At 48.7% G+C, this 20,253-nt stretch overlaps 2 protein-coding genes across 2 annotated transcripts in view; one reads left to right on the top strand and one right to left on the bottom strand.

Annotated features, from left to right (window-relative positions):
- Positions 1-1,853: 1,853 nt before the first annotated feature.
- MAP1LC3B (microtubule associated protein 1 light chain 3 beta) lies at positions 1,854-10,678 on the top strand. Its single transcript, XM_027737881.1, has 4 exons — positions 1,854-2,002; positions 4,569-4,624; positions 6,959-7,065; positions 9,091-10,678. Exons 1-4 carry the CDS (start codon positions 1,963-1,965, stop codon positions 9,263-9,265), a joined length of 378 nt encoding a protein of 125 aa, XP_027593682.1. The 5' UTR covers positions 1,854-1,962; the 3' UTR covers positions 9,266-10,678.
- Positions 10,679-10,825: 147 nt separating this feature from the next.
- The window catches only part of ZCCHC14 (zinc finger CCHC-type containing 14), a 53,357-nt gene continuing 43,929 nt past the window's right edge, over positions 10,826-20,253 (bottom strand). The window contains exons 9-13 of the mRNA XM_027737879.2: positions 19,649-19,740; positions 18,483-18,610; positions 17,995-18,135; positions 16,455-17,924; positions 10,826-15,012 (exon numbers count right to left, since the gene is read on the bottom strand). Of these exons, the coding sequence (XP_027593680.1) occupies positions 14,957-15,012; positions 16,455-17,924; positions 17,995-18,135; positions 18,483-18,610; positions 19,649-19,740 (1,887 nt within the window). The 3' untranslated portion in view covers positions 10,826-14,956. The remainder of the gene's footprint in view (positions 15,013-16,454; positions 17,925-17,994; positions 18,136-18,482; positions 18,611-19,648; positions 19,741-20,253) is intronic.

Here is a 20,253-nt window from a genome sequence, read left to right as displayed (position 1 = left end):
ATGATTCTGAGAGCATGGCAGAATTTCCTCAGCCTGGAAAATGTTTTTTTTTTAAAAGGCAGATATTTAAATAAAGAAGAATCCTGTTAACACAGAAATTTGGGATTGCTAATTTAAGTTGCAGATGTATCAGCCTTCTGCTGATCATCCACATGTCTCACCTGTTATCCCTGGAGAGTGATGTGATGGACAGAGCATTCATACACCTTAGGGCTCTTTTTCCTTGTTAGTCACATCTTTAATGGCCTCATAATTATACACCACCGGAACTGTATGACCCTGAATCACAAAATTAGGTAATGAACATTCATTCCTGCGTGGAGCGCAGCTTCACTCCAACTTCAATGTTCATCATTCCACCCCAAAAATGCAAAAACACTGCTAATCTCCAAGATGGTTAGAAAACTGTCCTTCTCCCTGTACTCCTAAGGATACTGCCAGCTGCAGCTTCCTGTCCCTTGGATTGTACAGGAAGATCGTGCGGCCCTATTGCTGCAAAATCATCCTTAAATTTCAAAACACGGTGCCAGGAACGTATGTGAGAGAAAGAGAAAGAAAAAGAGATGCAGCTGAAAGGCTCTAGCCAACAGCTTGTGTCAGAAAGCTGCTAAGGAGGAAACAGTTGGGCAGTCTTAATCTCAATGCGGAATCTGCGACTGAAATTGTGATTTAATCAATTCCTCACAAACCGCACAAGACTGGGTGGTGGCTTCCAAGAGAACTGGAACACCTGCTCCTAAAATGTTGTTCCCCAAATGTGAACTTTACCATATACTCATGTCAGTGTGATGGCAAACTGATGGCAAATCATTAAGAGCACGTGTTGTTGAGGGGGGACATAGTGGGCCACTCCAAGGTGGTTGTGGCTGCGTGTTCATGGAATTGTGGAATAAAGGAATACCAGGCTGGAGCGGACCTCCAGGTCCAACCTTTCTTGGCAAAAGCACAAAATGACTGTGCTAGACAAGATGGCTGAATCTGAAAAGTGTCCAACATTGGAGAATCCACCACTTTCTTGGGGAGATTATTCCTTTTTGTCACTGAGTGGGGGCACTGTCAGGGCGTCCTGAGGCAGCCGTGGCAGTGTGTCACTGAAGGGGTGCACTGTCAGGGCACTGAGGCAGCCATGGCTGTCGGTTGCTGAGGGGGGACACTGTCAGGGCGCTCTGAGGTGCCCACGGCTGTTCATCACTGACGGGGTACCAGTGCCGGGACACTGTGAGGATGCCATGGCTGTGTGTTGCTGAGGAGGAACACGGCAGGGCACTGAGGTGGCCACGGCTGTGTGTCGCTGAGAAGGGACATGGCAATGTACTAAGGAGAGATACCATCAGGGCACTGACAGCCATGGCTGTGTGTCACTGAGAAGGGACACTGACAGGGCACTCTGAGGCAGCCACGGCTTGGTGTTGCCAAGGAGGCACACTGAGGTGGCCATGGCTGTGTGTCACTGAGCAGAGGGCATGCCAGAGGGTAGCCACGTTCCTGGTGCTCTGAGTGGCCATGGCTGTGTGTCGCCAAGGAGGAACATGGCCTGACAGTCCGGTGGCCATGGCTGCGTATGTTACTGAGGTGCGACGCTGCCAGGGCACTGTGAGGCAGCCATGGCTGTGTGTTGCTGTGGGGATACGCTGACAGAGCACTCTACGGTGGCCATGGCTGCGTGTCACTGAGAGGTGACATCGCAGGGCACTGGGGCGGCCATGGCTGTGTGTCACTGAGGGCGAACATCGCAGGGCACCGGGGCGGCCATGCCCACTCACTCCGCAGCCCTGGCGGCCGTGCCCGGCCCCGCCACGCTCAAGATGCCGGCGGCGCCGAGGCGGGGCCCGCGGTGACGCGCGGGTCAGCTGACGGCCGGGCGGCCGTGGCGGCGGCGGGGGGCGGGCGCCGGCACTCGGAGGTGTCGCTGCCGCCGCGCAGAGCCACCGCCGGGCCGCGCCGAGCCGAGCCGCCGCCGCCATGCCCTCGGAGAAGAGCTTCAAGCAGCGCCGCACCTTCGGTGAGCGCCCCGGGGGAGGGACGCGGCGGGGAGCGCGGGGGGAAAGGCCCGCTCCGGCCCGGCCGGGCTGCGGGGGCGGCGCTGGCTGCGGGGGGGGGGGAGCGGCGGGGGGGGGAGGGGGCTCGATGGCGGGGGGAGATCCCCGGGCAGCCCCTACTGACAGCGGGCCCGGTGCCGCCCCGGTGTCCCGGCCTACTCGGGGCTGAGACGGAATCAAACCCCGGCCCAGCCTCCGCGGCTTGTTTACCCCGCGGGCACCCCGGCAGTTGGGGCCGGGGGGGTTCGGGCTGTCGGGGGTTGAGCGGGGTGTGCGGTGGCAGCGGTGCCGTGCCGGGGTGAGCTCTGAGCTTGGCGTGGGGAGAGCTCTTCAGCACCTCATCCACTGTCGACTGCAAAACTCCCAGGAGCCTGGAAACATCCCTGGTGTGTGTGCCAGGAGCTGGGCCTGCCCTTCCCTCCGGTGTCTGCTCAGTGTCCGGCGGCCTCTGCGCCAGTGGCAGCGGAATTAAAGCTCCGCTCGCAGTCGGTGCTGGCGCGGGATGAGGAATTCTGTACCCGGGGAGCTGCGAGGGGACTGGGGCGTGGGGCTCCTGTCTCTGCGTGGTTACTGAAAACCAGCAAGGCATCGAAAAGAGCTGTGTAATGATGGCTGGGAAAATGAGATTAGTCCCTTTCGAGAAGGAACAGCCTTGATTAGAGCGGTGCCAAGGCTCGTGTGTGTGCTCGGGATGGGCCCAGAGCAGTCGGAGGGCTCGGTATTGCTCATGTGTGTCAGTAAGGTAGGCTGGAGCGCTCCGAGGGTAACGAGAACTGGCAGCGTAACCTATTTCTGCATCAACTACGAAATCCCGTACGTGAGATGGAATTGGTGGAAGTAATTGATCCAGATTTTCCTTTCTTTCTGCCTTTGGGTTAAAGTCAAGCTGCTTAAGAGAGCTTTGTGATGTGCCCACCCTTGCCTTTGCTGTGCTGTAAATGCTGCATTGAAGCGGGGAGAATTTTGATCTAACAAAGTCTGCGTTTATGCTGCCCCCTTTTTTGGAGCCTTCCAAAACTGTTGTTGACCCCATCGCCTGTCAGCAGCCTCTGTGGCAGGTATTAAGTTCAGCTAGGATGGCAGCCAAGCAGTTGCCACTGCAACTAATGTCGTCAGAGAACAGTGTTTATCTGTGGCTGACTGAGGCCTGATTTTGAACATGCCGCATACAATAATCTCCGTGATTTGTCCGGTTTATGTCCCTCCTCCTCCCAGGAGTTCTGCTAAATAACATTGCCAGGACCAAACCTGTTTCAGCTGAGAAGTTAGTCCGACCTCTCTGCGCTTGCCAGGTTGATGGTTGGTTTCACTCACTCCCCGTATCTCTTGTGTTTCTGGTTAATCTTAAAAAGTATTTTAATGAGGTAGAAATCTCTGCCCTTGAAATGTTCCTGCTGGGCTGTGGGAGCGTGGCTCTGAATGTGGGATGTGGGGCAGGGTGGCTTTCAGGTGAAGGCTTTGCATGCTCCTTGCCTTAGTTCTGCTTGATTCACCTCCACCTTCAAACCATGATTCACATGAGTTGCATTTCCTCGTGAGAAGGCACACGGATGTATTCCATGGACACAAACATGGACTAATGGAGACTGAGTGATGATGTTGCTGAGTGACGGGACGGGCAGTGTCCTGCCATTAGCATTCCAGCAGGGAGCTGGGCTAAGTGCTTCTCTGCCCTGAGTGGCACCTCTCCCTAGGCAGGTGTGTGTTAGAGCCGTGATGCAACAGTAAATCATCTCTCTGAGAGCTGTTTGTAACATGGAGATGGCCTGGAAAGCCCTGTCCCACTGAAAACAACCAAAGGGGTTAAAATTGAGTTCACTGAATCTGAAAGTAGGCAGGGGATATGCAGCAGCCTCTGAAAGCAGCTGGCCTGTTTACTCTGCCTCGTGTACTTTAGCCTGGTTCATGATATCTGTTCTATTAATATTTCTATCTGAGGAGAGGTGAACTTTATCCTGATAACTGGCACAGAGAGGGGCAAAATGTCCAGGTACCCCAGGACCTCCAGCAGCTCCTGCAACAATGGGTGTGGCACAGTCAAAATAAAACCTGGAATTCAGTAACACGAGAGTACACGGTGACAGCTGACCCAGCCAGGCTTCGGCCAGTCCTGGGACTCGGATAATTGTTGACCATTTCCTCTTCTGGGATCTCACAGAAATAGCACAGGGTATTTAGGCGTTAACTTGGGTGGTGTAACTTGAGGCCATAAATTTATGAGGTGAAATATCTGCCTCAGTGAGCAGAAAGTGAGGGGACTGGGGAGGAAACAACCTCTTTTAACACTTTCTAGGAGTGCCAGGCAGGTGCACACAAAGCTTGTCACTTTGGGTTAAAGAGTAGAGGATCAGCTGTCACAGGAGAGGTTGTATTCCTGACAGCACTGTCCCATTTGGAAACTGCTTTGCCTGAATTTCCTCTTCTGGGTTTTCCTGACATGCAGTCCCTCTCTTCAGTGCTGAGGAAATAGGGAATAACAGCATTAACTGAATGCTTAAACAGATTTTTTTTTTTTTAAATCTCTTGCAGAGCAAAGAGTGGAAGATGTACGACTGATTCGAGATCAGCATCCAACTAAAATACCAGTAAGTTCAGTTCTTTTCTATTTTTCACTTCAGTTTTCAGTCTCATGTTCTTTTTAGCAGTTGGAAAAGGCTGTCCTGAGGAGACCAAATGAAAATGTGGCTGTTCAGGGTGGTTAAGCCTGGGTTTCAGGGACGTTCTCAGAGGAGTAGACAGCAGCCAGTGTGGTGGAACAAGGTGCTCGCTGGGGAGGGGGGGAGGGGGTTTCCGGTGTGTTACAGTTTTGTGTTGTAGAAAACCACACCCCAGCTGAGCTCTGAAATCCTCCTGAGTGCTCAGCTCTTCTCTCTCAGTGGTTTTCTTCTCCAAAAGAAGAGTCTGCACAGATTCATCAAGAAGAATACACAGAAATATCAAGCCAGATATGGATTTGATCAGCAGTCTGTGTTGAGAAGGACAGAAATGCTTTTCTTCTGGGAAATGGGGCTGTGCTTGAGGTCTCCAGGAATGCTGCTGGGCTGTCAAACTCCTCCAGCTCTCCTCACATTGGACATCAGCTCTCACCTTGTCACTCTTTAGCTGGTCAGCTCCAAATGACTGAATTTGTGTTTTCTTTATGGCATCCTCAAAGTTAAAAATGCAAAGCATATCATGAAGCAGAAGGCATGGATTCTGTCACTGATGAGTTGTTCAGCAGAGAGAACTTAACTGGACCCTCAGCCTTTGGCTCTGTGGTGAGAGCTGGTGATCCCTGTGTGTGGAAAGTCTCCTGTGAACCAACTGCTGCAAACTGTCCACGGTCCCTGAGCAAGTTCACTGACAGGAGCCGTTGTGGAAACAGAAACCAAAAGGTTTCCAGCTTTCCTTTGGCTCCAAACTCCTTCACTTCGGAGCTGTCGCTGCTGCTTTGCTGTGCACTTGGGCAGGGGAACAAGTAGTACTTTATAGCAGAGATTTTCTGACTTTTTTGGAATGTTTTATTTTCCCAAAAGGCACTTTCCTAACAAATCTGTTTCCTGACCAAAATTGCTTTTTTACTCACCTTTCACAGCCCACTTGGCCAAAGTCCCCAACTCTGACCACAGATTGAAAGCTGTTGATTTATGGCAAGACTCTCATTTTAGCTCAGCCACGGAGTTAAAATTGCACAGATTACAAGTTGCACAGATTACAAGCAAAAATTCCAAGGTACCTGAGGAACTTGCTGGAGATGTGGTGATGCAAACTCCCAGCTATCCCAGGGGCCTGCTGGCATCCCTGGAGCCTTGCTGGGCCAGTCACTGCCTCGTTATTGTCATTAGCAGTTCTGGATGAGATAAGATGGCAATGTCACCCTAGATAGTAAATCCCTCCTGTGCTGTCAACATCCTTCATTCTGCTGTTGGAAATATCTATTGGTTATGGTCTAACTTCTTAAAAATAGTGTGGTTTTGTTTTCCAGAATGAGCCAGCATTTATTTAAACTGATGTAAGGATCTTTCTCTGATATAAGTAAATTGGCTCAGTGTCTCTTCACCTGTGCAACTTTTTAATATCAACACAGCCAGACCCCATGAGCATGGAAAGGGTCCAAATGACTGGTGTCACGTAGCTGCTGTTGATTTAAAACCAACAAACCCCACGTGGCTGTGGAAACAGGAGCACACGAATCCTGAGATCATTTCTCAAAAGCGGGAACTACATTCAGTTGCTGGGCAGGGTGTTCCTTAAATTGGGAAATCTGCAGTTTCTCTGAATTAAGTGGTTACTGCATAACAATCCTGACAGAATTACTGGTTCCTAAACATGCTCTCTTGAGGAAATTCTCTCCCTGATTTGGGGATTTGAGGGCTTATACCCTTCAAAAGTAGCTTTTTCTCATGCATTAGAGTAACCATGGAAGGTGAATGGAATAGCAGAGTCATCTGGAGGTGCAGTTCTTAGACATGGCCTGAAACTGGAGAAATCCTAGGGAAAACTGCTTCAGCTGGCAGACTTCCCCTGGTCAGCCACTGCATTGTGTTAGAGCGAAGTGGGCTTGATCTTTCCTTGGATTTCCTTGTTGCTGGGTAATTCAGTGCTGGATTAAATGATTCCAGGAAGGGAACTGTTCTAAAGCTGCACTGAAGCTGGGGAAGTGTGCTGTAAAATGCCTGTGTGCTACCTCTCCATGCAATGACTCTTGCAAACAGAACAGAGGAGCACATGAAGATAATTTAATTATCATAGGAACATAAATTGTTTACATTAGAAAAGACCTTTAAGATCATGGAGTCTAATTGTTAATTGTTCCTTTTCAGATTTGAGATGCCGCATTCACAAACGAAGGGAGACGGAGCTTGGAGGGGGGAGATGAGGGCACCAGACACTGTTCCTGCCTTTCACATCTGCTCCTTTCTTTCTGTGTTTCCTCTTAGGTGATCATTGAAAGGTACAAGGGAGAAAAGCAGCTTCCAGTTTTGGATAAGACCAAGTTCCTGGTGCCGGATCATGTCAACATGAGCGAGCTAATCAAAATTATCAGGTAGTATGCTCGGATTTCAGTGGGAACTGCACTGGGATGCTCTGTGAATTCCCCACCAGGTGTATGCATTTGGGAACTCTAAATGGAAAATCCATCTACTGAGCACTAGGACAAATCCAGGAGAAGGTGCTTTTCCTTTAGCTTTGCTGGAAAAAACCCACTCTGAAAAGAGCTGAGCTGTTAGTCTGCTTCCAAGAGAAATAACTGGTTCCCAGAGCTGTAGGAGGGAGTCTGGGGCTGTGAATCCCTCTCTAACATGGGTGCTTCTGGCCCAGGGCTCCAGCACTTCCTGCTTGGCTATTTTGGGATGCTTTCTCAGTGTTCTGCCATGGAGTCCCCCTCTGGAGTGCCTGCCTCTTCCCACCCACTGGGAAGGGGAGTTTGGGCTCGAAGCCAAAGCTGCTTAGGGATGCTGTTGGCATCCTTTGGGAAAGGAGGCTTCCCTCAGGGACAGCGCTGAGGCCTGGAAAACACCCACTGAGGCCAGTCTTTCTGCCCTGGCTGTTTGCACAGAGTGGCTTGAGTTCAGCTTACAGGAAAGGCAAAGGGAAACAGTCTCGATGTGGAAGTTGTGTGGTCAGAATTGTGGTCAGAAGTTCTGGTAAAGTGCATTTCTGCTGGCTCAGCAGGACTGTTGGATCAGGAGTTCTCCAGTGGTAACTGGGAAGTGAGCAGAAAATCAGGGGTTTTATGTTGGTCATGGTGTAGCAGGAGCTGGTTTGTGGAGGCCACAGGCTAGGAAAACTGGGAGTTGTCCAGGGTGTCCAAACACAAACTGTCACAACCAAATCCCAGCTCCTACATGAGTAAGAAAGGGAAATGGGGTTTTGGAGGCAGGAACCAGTTTGCTCGAGTCTTCTACAATTTCTCAGGAACATGAAAGGCCCTGGGCAAAGAGGTTAACTGCAAGCTGAAGGATTTTCCCACCTTTTTCCTTTGGCTTTACTGTTAATAGATAACTTGGTACCAGCTAGACTTGGGCCTCAGCCAGCTCCAGTGGTGCACAGCAAAGCCTGTCCTTCCCAGCCCTTGGAAAGCTGCTGCCTTTCCTCAGCCTGCTGTCTCTGGAGTGATTAGAGCCTGGTTTTGGAAGAGTCCCTGTCCAGGGCTGTGGCTGGAAGCTAAATAAATCCTTGTTTCCAGCTGCTGCTGCCTCTCAGCAGCGAGTGGAAGCAGCAGGAAGCTCTTTTGATTTGTTCTTTCCTCCTTTCTCTGGTTGCAGCTCCACATGCCCTATTTCCTCTTGCTCACTGGGTTAATCAAGTGGTAAGAGAGCCCCTCTCTGCAAACCTGCTCTCCAGGAGGCAGTTTAGCAGAAATACTCATTTCCCCCCAGCTGGAATGATCAATCCAAGGGAAACCCAAAAATGAGCTGCTCACTGTGCCAGGCAGTCTGTGCAGCCTGTTGCTCTCTGCCCTTCCCACGATGCTTCTCCTGGGAGGGAGGAGAAGAGGGAGCAAGATGCTCCAAGGTTAAACTCAGGCTGTTACAGAGCTGGTGGCAAAGTGAGTTAATTTAAAAGTTTCCCAGGGTTTTGCAAGGAAACTCTGCCCATCCTCCCTCCCCATCTTCCCACGCATCTCTGAGTTTCATCCCAGTGAGATGCTGTTGAGCTGCAAGCCAGAGGTCCTGCAGCATGTTTGCTGGTTGTACTGGGATCACCTGGGCCAGGAGTGCCTGTTCCTTGTCCCTCCAGTTCAATGCCCTTGTGGAACATCACTTTTCCCATGAGTAAGGGCTCTGTCAGTGGATATGCCTGACTGGATTTAGTGGATGAATTTAGTAGAGCTTTGGGGTGGGCAGCAAATTCCTCCTGCAGGGGCAGGGCTGGGTGGGAACATCTAGGGAAAGGCGTGGAAGGGTAGAACCGGATGAGCTTTAAGGTCGTTCCAACCCAAAGCATTCCCTGAATCTACAATTCCATGGGATGACCTTGCCGCTGTCAGTGTCAGAGGACTGTCCTTTGTTAAGGCGAGTGGAAATGCTCACTGTCCCACTCCTTCCCCCTCATCCCCCTTTCCCAGGCGACGCCTGCAGCTGAACTCCAACCAGGCCTTCTTCCTGCTGGTGAACGGACACAGCATGGTGAGCGTCTCCACGCCCATCTCCGAAGTGTACGAGAGCGAGAAGGACGAGGACGGGTTCCTGTACATGGTGTACGCCTCCCAGGAGACCTTTGGAGCGCGACCTTCCGCCTAGGACACACCTAGGAGTGGCTGCTAGCCTAGGATTTTGGTTGACCCTTGGCCATCACCCCCACTCTTCCCCACACACCCCCCAGGGAAAGAACCGGATGTCACCTACGCTCTCAGTCCTTTAGCATAGTCTTGCTTTAGCAGGTGTCTCATCTCACCTTGCCTTGTTTGTGACTATTAAACAGTACAGACGAGCACCTCCAGCTTTGAAACCTGCTGTTAATAATACTCCACACAGGCACATTTCCATTTCCGGACCTGCCGAAAGGAGCCCAATTGTGCATGTGACAATTGCAGAGAAAGGGACACTCGATTGACTTTTAACAAGCAAACAGGCACCAGGGAGGAGCTAAAGTGTTTCCTGGGAGTTTGCTGCAAAATCTCCCTATGATTCCTTAAATTTATTTTTTTTTTCAAATGGGAAGGTTTCTCATGAGAGCAAATGCATTTTAATGTTCCAAAGGGGAGCTTTGTCTTCTGCAGCTCCTTCAGACTCGTGCTGCAGGGAGTTGAGGCAAGTGCTTGGGGTGAGCTGGGGGAGGACAACTCTTTGTGTCTCCGGTTTTTGGGCACCGCACACTTGGGGCGGTGCCAGTTTCTGGAATACTCATACCAAACACCACAGCTTTATTGTAGTTTTAGGAAGTGTCTAATTGTAAAATACACAGCTGGACAGGTAACTTTGAAATAAACTCCAGTCTGTTACAAATTTCCAATCCCTGTGTGTTCAGTGAACCACCACTGTTCATCTGAGCTGGCTTCCAGTGATCCATATGATCATTCCCCCCCAGCCTGGAGGTTTGCCATTCCCTTGCCTGGGGGTCAGGGAGAAGCAGCTCAGGCCCGGGAGTCACTGTCGAGAGCTGAACAAATGAATTTGGGCATCACTGGAGCCTCCTGCCACTCGCACCGGGTTGGGAAGCTCTGGGTGTTCCTTGAGCAGGGAGCAGGCTGTGCAGAGGAGAGTTATCCCGTAGGACAAACCTGTGTTTTCCTCTAGTCGTTGTCAAGTGAAGCGTAGCGGGATGAGATTCCCGGTGTATCCGGTGTGTGTGCACTAACTCGTGTGTCACTGGGAGCTCACGTACTCTAACGGGGGAGAGAAGCAATACTACTGCGTCTGGCACTCACCAAGTGTACACGTTGTACCTACTACACGTTGTACCTACTCCACCTCTTTGCATGCATCTCCTTCCCAGGGCCTACTGCCCATTTTTTATTGTCCTTTGTGTTTTTACTCCGACGTAAACTTTTCGATGCAGCTTGTTCTCTGTTTAGTTCTGTTCGTGTAAGAACTTGTTTAACTCATAACTGACCGTACTTGTAATTACGACGTGATCGACTGATATTCCTGTACAAATGTTGCTTTTTTAAAATTAATACAGTGCTGATATGGATGGATTACATCCCAACTTAATTATGGCTTGCGTGGTTATTCCTAGAACTTTCTGAAAAGCAGGGACAGCAAAATAATAAAAGGAATGAAAAATAATTCCCTAATCGCCAAGCTGGAGAAGCCCCCACACAGCTGAATCCCCTCTAAATGAAAACCAATGCCAAGGGATTCTGTTTAACTCTTTATTTTCCATACATTAAATTTACTCAGATAAAAACATTCTAAAAATGTACAATTTAACTTTTAACAAAGTATAATAAAACATAAAAATCCCAATACCAGAATACTGGACATTTACAATTCAAAATCAAATTAGCTGAATATTAAATATTTACAAAACTATTTAAAATATTTATAAAGTTACATGCAGAATTTTGTAATACTAGAAGTGATCGAAGTAAAAGAAATGGCTCAAATGGAGCAGGAATTTCCTTCATTCCTAATGGAAAGTTATGTCCAAGAGAAGCTGTTAATCTGCACTTGAAAACACAAGGGATTTGCTTTCTGCTTCAGTACCAACACGGTTCTTGCATACAACAGGAAAATTTAAGGGAGCAAACGGGTAATTCCAAGAGTTTATTACAAGAGCTGTGGGGCCTCAACCAGCCAAAGTGATTTCTACTCTCACAAAAGTTCCGTTACGTGGATTTTTGTCCAGATTTGCCCACAGTCCTCCCATTTAACAGGTGTTCAGACTACCCTGGGCCCTCCAGCACACACAGCTCGCACAGCTGAGGGCAGTTGGATTTTGGGGAGGAGCGTTGCTCTGCCAGTACCACAGCCCAGTTCATCCCAGGGCAACTCCACACGGAACCGGCCAGCGAGGAATCGGAATTTGGGGGGACAGCCAAAGTCTGGTGCTGGACTGATATTTTCAGAAGTCTGGCGCTTCATTTGCCAAGATTTAATGACCGTGGTATGAAAAGGTTTCACAAAAAGCTGAGTGTGACAGAGCTGGTTTGAATAAAACCAGTTCTGATAAACACAGAAATTTCAGTAACAGTTTAAATGTAATTTTAAATAAAAGAAGGGTGGAACCCTCTGACCGATACCTTAGTTCCCTCCTTCCTCTCCCGCTGCTGGGGCAGAGCCTGGCATATTCATCAATGCTTCATTTGCAGGGTGGGGAGGAGTTTGCTGAAAATTCCATCCTATTTCGAGTCCTTCCATCAGCAAATGGAAAATGCAGCTGAAACTGCACTGCACGCCGCTCTCTCCCCTGGGAAAGGCTGCTCGCTGACTTCTCACCTCCCTGCAGGGAGATGACTGGGGATTCCTTTCCCTCTCACACTGAAAAATCATTCCTATTCCACAGTGAAATCCATTTGGAGAACTAATTCTTTTTATATATGTAGGACAAAGATAGGACTAAGTAACATTCCTTGAAATCACCATCTTTCAATGTACAAAAATAGGGTTTAAGAACTGGTTCCTTCAGGCAGGGCAGCTGGAACTACTATTCCAAACCAAACTGCCTTGCTTTTTAGGGTAAAAAAGACGGATTTGTGCCTTTTAAGAACAGTTTAAGGATTATTTTATGGAACTAAGGTGCTCTGTTCAGACTTACCAACTTTGGTTGTTCTGGGTACAAAGTGAAGGGTGTTCACTGGCAGGTCTGAAGCCACAACTCGCTGGGATTTAGGGAAGGCTCTGAGGTTGCTGCTGGCTCACCAGACTTCTCCCTCTGACACTCGTGTTGCCTCCAGGTACTTCTGGATTTGAACTTACTCTAAAACCAGACCCAACCGTTCCAAAGTGTAACCCAAACACACCCATGAGCCACTTGAAGAAACATCAGCCTTAACTTTACACAAAGGAAACAATCCCAAAGGAAGGAATGAAACAGTTTGCTGGAAACATCAGCCTTAACTCTACACAAAGGAAATGAACCTAAAAAAAGCTCTGGAGAAAGGAATGAAACAGTTTGCTGGACAGAAGTTCAGTTCTACAGTCCTTTTGATATGATTTCAACTCTGTGATGAATCTCAGACGCGACTGTGCCCGGCCTTGGGCAGTAAAACAAAACACAACCGGTACAGAAATGACCTTTTTTTTTTTTTTTTTGCTGTTGTTTTTTTGCTGTTTCAAGAGGGTTTTTAACACTCACATGTGTGTTGAAATACAGTTTCTTTAAATACAATTTCAAAATACTGTTTAAAAAAAGTGAAAAAAATAATAACAACGTTAAGTTTGGCTTTCAGCACATGTTCCAGGCCACTGGAGAGACCCTCAAAGCTGCACATCGTAAACATGGAACTGCACATTTCCTCAGGCGTGATGCAGTGGGACAGACTGTTCCTACCATTGTCTCGAGCTCATTAAGGCAAAGTAAATTGCATTGTCAGTTTTCATCCCTTTAGTGTTGTAGGTCTGAAGGTTGTTCAGGGGAACACAGGGAACGTCCTCGAATGCAGGCAGAGCCAACAGGGAGCGTGAGCTGGGCTGGGAATACATAAATCAGGGGGTTCTCATTGCATAGCAATAACAATTAACTTTTTTTTTTTTTGTTTAAACCAACTGTTCTGCAAATTTAGGTTTGGGGTTCCCCCAAGCTGTGAGCTGCAGGTCCCTCTCTGGGCCAAGTGTGGGTTCTGCCCACCCCACGTTCCCGTGCCTCTCCCGACGCTCATGATCCCACCTGCCTTCCCGGCGAGGCTGAGACCGCCCTCGGAGAGAGTGGGACACAAGGATGGCCCAGAACGTTCCTTTCCTATGACCATGGCCCAAGGAGGTCTGAACTCTCACCCCCCTCACACAGCCCCGTCTCTGCACCGCTCCAAACCCTCCTGCTCCGAGAAGACTTCCCGAGTGAGAGTCACTGCGCCACTACAAATCCTATGGATTCATCCTGCTGTGGTTTAGAAGAGTGTAAGGAATACCTCCAAGTGTAAACAAGGCTTCAGACTTTAAAGGTGTCTCCCAAATTACAGGATGCAAATATCTCTGTCAGGCATTTTTAAAGAGAAGGCCTCACCCATTTAATGCCATCAAATTCCCGGCGGGAGCCATGAGGATTAGGATCTTCTTTCAACCAGACAGGACCAAAGTGTTTCAAATTAGCAGTTCGAGATGGGTTTGGCTTCCTCTCGAGTCCTAATTTAGATTTGTCACCCACAAATGATGGACTAAGTAGTTTAACACCAAAGCTACTCATCTACAACCTACTGCAACGAAGGAGGCCGACAAGAAATCCTTCCAAGTCTTGATAATAATGAAGTTTTACTACCTTTTACATGTTTGACTCCCACCTCTTCTGAATCCTGGGGTAGGAGTCAAAGGGTATTTTTATATAAAGTAAAGCAAAAGCTTATAAACTCTGCTGCCAGAGTTCTTGGTTTGTTTTTTTTTAGGATGGTTTAAAATTCATTTACAAAAGCAGAATAATAAGGTTTCTGTGAAAGAGACCTATGTACAGTAACAGGACGTAAAGGTTTTGTGTATTACAGGAAAATATCCTTGAAGCCTTTATGACTCTGGAGTCTCTGGGACTTGGACCCTTGGAAACTAAGTTTATTCCAGTGCTGGGAACCCAGCACTAGATGGTAACAGGTGAGACAATGAAGCACAAGTTTGTTTCCAGAAGGAACCGAAACTGTCGTGTGTGTTCTTTTGGAAGGGAAAGGAGAGATTTTTTAGGATTTTTATTGTGGAATTAAGTCCCATAAGCCTGCTGGTGCCAATTTGTAAAGGTTGGAACTTCTTTGCCTCTTGCACTGGTCTCAGAGTGACACTGTCTGCTAAAAGTGCAGAAAGCTTGAAGAGTTTTACATTCTTCTGTAGTGCAATCCTTAAAAATCCCAGAGATTAGTGCCTGATCACTTTTGAAAAAAAGTAGACATTTTACCTAGCCCAGGGGTGCCAAAGTCCTTCTGGCCACTCCTACCTTCCTCCTCCAGCTTCCACCTCCAAACGGAGCTGCCCTGGAAAAGTTTCACCTCAGAAAGTCCACATATGGCAACATTCTCCAGCTAAAAAATGTACATTGGATGTTGTACTTGCAACAGAAATGCAGCTGGACAGCTCCGCCATCCATCCACCCGTCCATCTGTCCCTCTGTCCGGAACGCATCGGTCCGAGGACACGTAGTCAGGAGTTCCAACGAGATCCAAGCTCGAATTTGGCAATAAAAACTGGGTTGGATGCACCCCTAAGCTAGATTTTCTACCTAGTCTAATAAAGTAAAGCACCTTTGGATTAAAAAATACATTAATCTTAACAGCAACTGGACGTCTCAGTTTTGCAGTTCAATCTCCGTCGTTCTCCATGGCTTTTGGCATCTTTGTGCCAGGTGGGAAAACATCAGTCTGTGGAGTCCAGACTTTCGGAGGGAGGAGCATATTTCAGCCTGAACGTACCTGGGGAGAGGAACAGAGGAATTAAACATCAACCTTCCACATCTGTTACCTCTCAGAACTTCCCAAACCAACCTGCTGCTTATTAGACATGGAATGTGGTACTGGAGCAGAACACGGCTTGGATGGAGTTCTAGGGCTGGCAAAAATTTGTTTCATGGAAACACAGAATCACAGGATGGTTTGGGATGAAGGGACCTTAAAGATTACCCAGTTCCACCCCCTGCCATGGGCAGAGACACCTTCCACTATCCCAGGCTGCTCCAAGCCCCGTCCAACCTGGCCTTGGACACTTCCAGGGATGGGGCAGCCACAGCTTCTCTGCCCAACCTGTGCCAGGGCCTCACCACCCTCACAGGAAATGATTTCCTCCCAATATCCCATCTAACCCTGCCTTCTGGCCGTGGGAAGCCATTCTCCTTTGTCCTGTCCCTCCAGGCCCTTGTGAGAAGTTTGGGAAAGTTTAAATGGAAATTTAATTAATGAAACTAAATCCAGCTTAAAAAGACATCAGAGTCTGCTGCATTTCTGGAGTTGTCCCAGTCAGGACTGACAAGGCAGCAGCTCTGCTTCCCCTTGGCCACTATCAAAATATTCACCACAGGAATTCCACTCATTTACCTTTTAGTGCTGCTGTAAATTGCTGCCCCAACACCTGACACTTCAGATAATTTATAGTGTTTAAATGCATGAGACCATCTAGTGTTTAAATGCATGAGACCAGGCAAAGGCTACAGATAAGACATGATGTCACATGGAATCTAAGTGCTGTTCACTCCCCTCAAAGTTCCTATTTCATTTTTTAAGCCCACACCACTTGCAAATTATCTCAACATGGTATGACAATCAAAATCAAGAAGAAAAGCGGGACTAAAAAGCACTCTTGGCAAAGCAGCATTTCTGTTTCAGTTCTTTCCCACCCAGAATTAAGGATTCAGCTCTCTCCTGGGAAAGCCTGTGTGGTAACTGGGGAACCAACATGCACTATAAAATAATTATAGCAGCAAACAGGACCTTCAGGAGTATTTGAACAGTAATTGTTCAGACAAGTTATTATTTTGGGGAAGAAGGGAAAAGGAACAGAGGATTCAGTTTGTAAAATTCCAGGGAAACTTGCAATTATAACCAAAGCTGACCTGGATGACAGGAGCAACAATTCTGCTGCAACCTGTCCACAGCAGCTCCCTCCCTCCTCCTCCCTGGATGCTTCTCCCCTTCCCAAAAATGGGTGGAACCCCCACCACAGTACCCGGGGTTGTAACAAGGCCTGACGGGTCTGTCCAAAATTCAGTCGCAACTTTAGCAAGTACAGCTCAGATCATCATCAGCTTTCAATAACAAGATTTTTTACTCAAGTCGGAAATTTCGAGATGCCATCAGAACCCCTCGTGCCCCACTCCTATGGCCAAATCCCCCTCTCTGTGTGACCCACACCCTGCCTTCACCTTGTCTGTTGAAATCCATGGGCGGCTGTTTGCAGTCCTGAGCTCTGTGCCCGCTGGCCCCGCAGTTGTAACAGGAGAGGTTCCCGTTTTTTTTGTGGCTCGAACCATTGCCGTTGCCCATCATTCCCTGTGCCTGGTACACCCCGGCCGTCCCCGCCATAAAGTTCTGCATGGGGGGCATGGCGAAGGTGGACTGTCCGGCCATGACGGAGTCGGGGGCCAGGCCGCTGTTGTAGGCCGTGTGCACCACGGGGAACGTGGTGCTGCTGTTGTACTGCTGCGTGTTGATGTAGCCGTTGCTACACAGGGGGTTGAAGGGCAGGAAGGGGAAAGTAAACATGGAAGGTCCTGAAAAGGGGTGCTGGAAGTAGTTGGCGTAGCTGACGGTCATGCCGCTGGAGCCGCAGTTGCCGCTGCAGCCGCAGGAGCTGCACACCATGCACCCAGGCGGCTGTGGCGGCGGCTGCTGGTGGTGGTGGTGGTGGTGGTTCTGGTTGGGGACCGGGATGCTTCCCGTGGATCCGCTGCTGCTGCTGCTGCTGCTGCTACTGCTGCTGCTGCTGCTGTAGAAGTTGTTGTCGGCGACGGAGGAGAGCGTGGGGCTGGAGCTGGGTGCGGGGCAGCTGGGCAGGTTGGCCATGGTGGCGAAGGACGGGGACGGGTGGCTGCTGGAGGAGGCCGCGTTGCTGTTGGCGCAGAAGCTGCCCTGCATGGGCGCCACGGGCACACTGCTCATGGCAGAAAAGGCAACTTTGGTGTTGGCTGTGTACAGAGCAGTCCGGGGGTTGATTATTGCAGGGGACACCGTGATTTGCATATTACTGGAGCAGGAAGTTTGTCCGGCCATGGCAGAGTCGGTAGGAAGAGACGAAGACACCAGGAGTTTGATGGGTGGACGAGCCACATGGAAGACGGTGCTGGATGTTACCGTGGCAGCAGTGCTCGTTTCCACTATGAGTCCCGGCTGCTGAGCTGGTTTGATCACTCTGTCCAGACTGGAAGCATGGACGACTTTGGTTCGAGGCCCAAAGTTCATGGTGGAGGTGGGTGAGCTGCTCTCAGTGGCCCCCGACAGCACCTGCAGGGGCTGGTGGGGAGAAGACGCAGACATGACATCGACCACTGTATTCCCAAAGCTCTTTTCCATCTTTATGCTGCCCCTCGATCCAGAAGGAACTTTATTCCTTTCTTCCAAAGACAAAAGCGAGTGCACAGACGACGAGAGCAGCTTCATGTCTGCGCTGCCACGGTCGGATTTGTGCACGGAGCTGAGCATTCGGATGGGTGGGATGTGTGTGGGGGCCGCTGCCATCATCTGCATGGGCAGGGCGTGGTGGCTGGACGGGCTGGAGCCGGCGTCGTTCTGCACGGGCAGGACCTGGGCCGTGGGGCGGGCGGAGCTCGAGGGGAAATGGTTCAGCAGCATCACCGGCTTCTCCTTCTCAGAGCCGTCCAGGTGGATCTCCAGCCCTGGGGACACAAGAGCTGTGAGAGCAGCCCTGGGCAGGGCACGGGCACCGCGCTGGGGGGCTCTGCTTACGTCTCTCGTTCTCCTCGGCGCTGTCCGAGCTCTCCTCCCGCGTCTGGATCCCCATGGGGCTGGAGGAGGAGCTGGAGTACTCGGAGGAGCTGCCCTCCCGGGGCAGGGGGTGGGCTGGTTGGTCCACATCCACTCGCAGCTCTGCAGGGAAAGGGAGTGGGAACACGAGGGGTAACACCCACCGGAGAGGACCTCGTGACAGCTGTCCTGGGACACCAACACATAGGGATGCTCAGGATTTACGGGGACACACATGGAGGCAGAACAGTCTGACCAGAGCATTGGCCATTCCCACGGGAGCCATGAAGAGGGAACTACTTTTTATTGCCCTCCATATTCACAGAAACTGGACTTTTTGCTTGCTTCCTATTAAGTCAAAGGCATTTTGGAAGGTACAGCTTGGTGGAAAAGCAGCACAAGAAGGAGCTTGATCTTGAGCATGGACAGCTGAGCCCCGAGAGCACAGCAGTGTCCTCTACTCCTCTTACCTGCAGCATGGTTGCCTCGGATACTCTGGATAGGCCCCACGTGGGAAGTGGGGGGAACCCTTGCCACTCCACTGCTGGTCACTGACGAAGGTGTTGAGGGGTTTAGGCACCGTTTCTCAGATTTTTCTCTACAGGGAGATGGAGAAAAGTATGAAGAAACAGAAACTGGCTAAAGCACAACAATAAATAAATCCATTTCTGAATGAAAACGAAGCACACAGAGCCCATTAAACAATCCACTGAATGTTATGCTCATTTCAAATGGAAACATTTGGAAATCACATCAATCCTGACCATAACTGCCAGCAGTGTGGTTTGGACTATCTGCCATCTGATTACAACAATAATGCTCTTATTTGTACAGGGCAAAACATCACCAAAGGGTGACTAAATTCTAAAATTCCATCACATGTTACATCAGCACATCCCAAACCCAGCCGTGCACACCAAACCCAAAGAGAAGCCAAACACAGTCCCAAGTTTTCATTTTCCAAACACACTCTGGAAAAACTAAGACTGCTGAAAAATGCTGTCACAGAGCTTTGATAAACAGGCCTGGATTTGGATTTGTAATTGCTTTTTAAGAAGCTGTGGTAGCTTCAGAATAAACACCTCCCTCTAAGTGGAGTTGTAGAAGCCAGGACAAGTTGTTGTATCAGTTTCCCCAAAGGGCTGTGACAGCTGCCTGAGGTCACTGTGGGACACTGAGGCAGCTCCCAAAGTAGCTGTGCTCCATCCACATCAGTTCCTACGAGCAAAAAGTCCTGCTGGGCACCCTGATTTTGACTGTGCATCCCCTGGGATTGCAAATCCTACAGCTCCCATCAGCCTCAGGTGGATGGGAAGCCCAAAATCTACGTGGCCTTTACAATATCTATGATACAAGTTTACAAAAACCTAACCAACAACATGTATCTTTTGTAGATTATTTAAACAACTGGTTATCCTTAGCACAACCCTGAAGAGGCAGCAGTAAAACAAGAAGTACTAAATATTATCTGGTAAGTTCTCTTTTCAAGAGTTTTTCAAAGTAACTGCATAGGAAGGAAGATAAGAAGCATCATCAACATGTGGGGATCCTGGTGGTTTTGTGGTCTGTAAAACAGTAAAACTTGCATTCAATATTTTATGTCCTTAAAAAGAAGGTTCCCCTCGCCCTCACTTACTTCTCCAACTCCAGCTGGGTCTTGAGCTTCTTCTTTGCTCCCATGGTGAGGGACTCAAACTTATTCAGATCTTCCTCAGTAAGACTCAGAAACTTGGAAAGAAAAAATATGTGCTTAGTTTTACAGCCTGAAATATTCTTATTTTCAATGAGGAGTAATTCCAAAAGGCAACTTTAAAGCCATTTTTAAACATCGTTAATTCAAAGCAACCCTCTACTCCAGTTTTCAATTACAGAATCTGTGTAAAAAAGTGTGGGGGACTGGCATGAAAGAAAGAATATCTGTAGATTAAATGTAATTAGGTATGTGCTTCTATGAACCAGTCACAATAAAGATGAAGTAACTCATGTATGTATTAAAAGAGAATTAAATTAAAATAGACCTTTGTGCTATCTATTCATTTAAGCATCTGTTTCTCTTAGAGAATTACTCCAGTTTTCCTAGTCGTGTCACTTACCACAAAGTATAGTTGTCTCATCAGTCTAATTGGAAAATTTACTCCAAAAGATTTTATAATTTATAATACTCCAATAAATTTTATAATAACATATAGAGATAGAATATGAAAACAAAATATAGACATTTGTATTGTAATATAATTAAAA

This window comes from Pipra filicauda, unplaced genomic scaffold (assembly GCF_003945595.2).
Source record: "Pipra filicauda isolate LSUMZ 115617 unplaced genomic scaffold, ASM394559v2 scaffold415_size613988_pilon, whole genome shotgun sequence".
Lineage (NCBI taxonomy): Eukaryota > Metazoa > Chordata > Aves > Passeriformes > Pipridae > Pipra > Pipra filicauda.
This window is presented reverse-complemented; position numbering and strand designations above follow the sequence as displayed.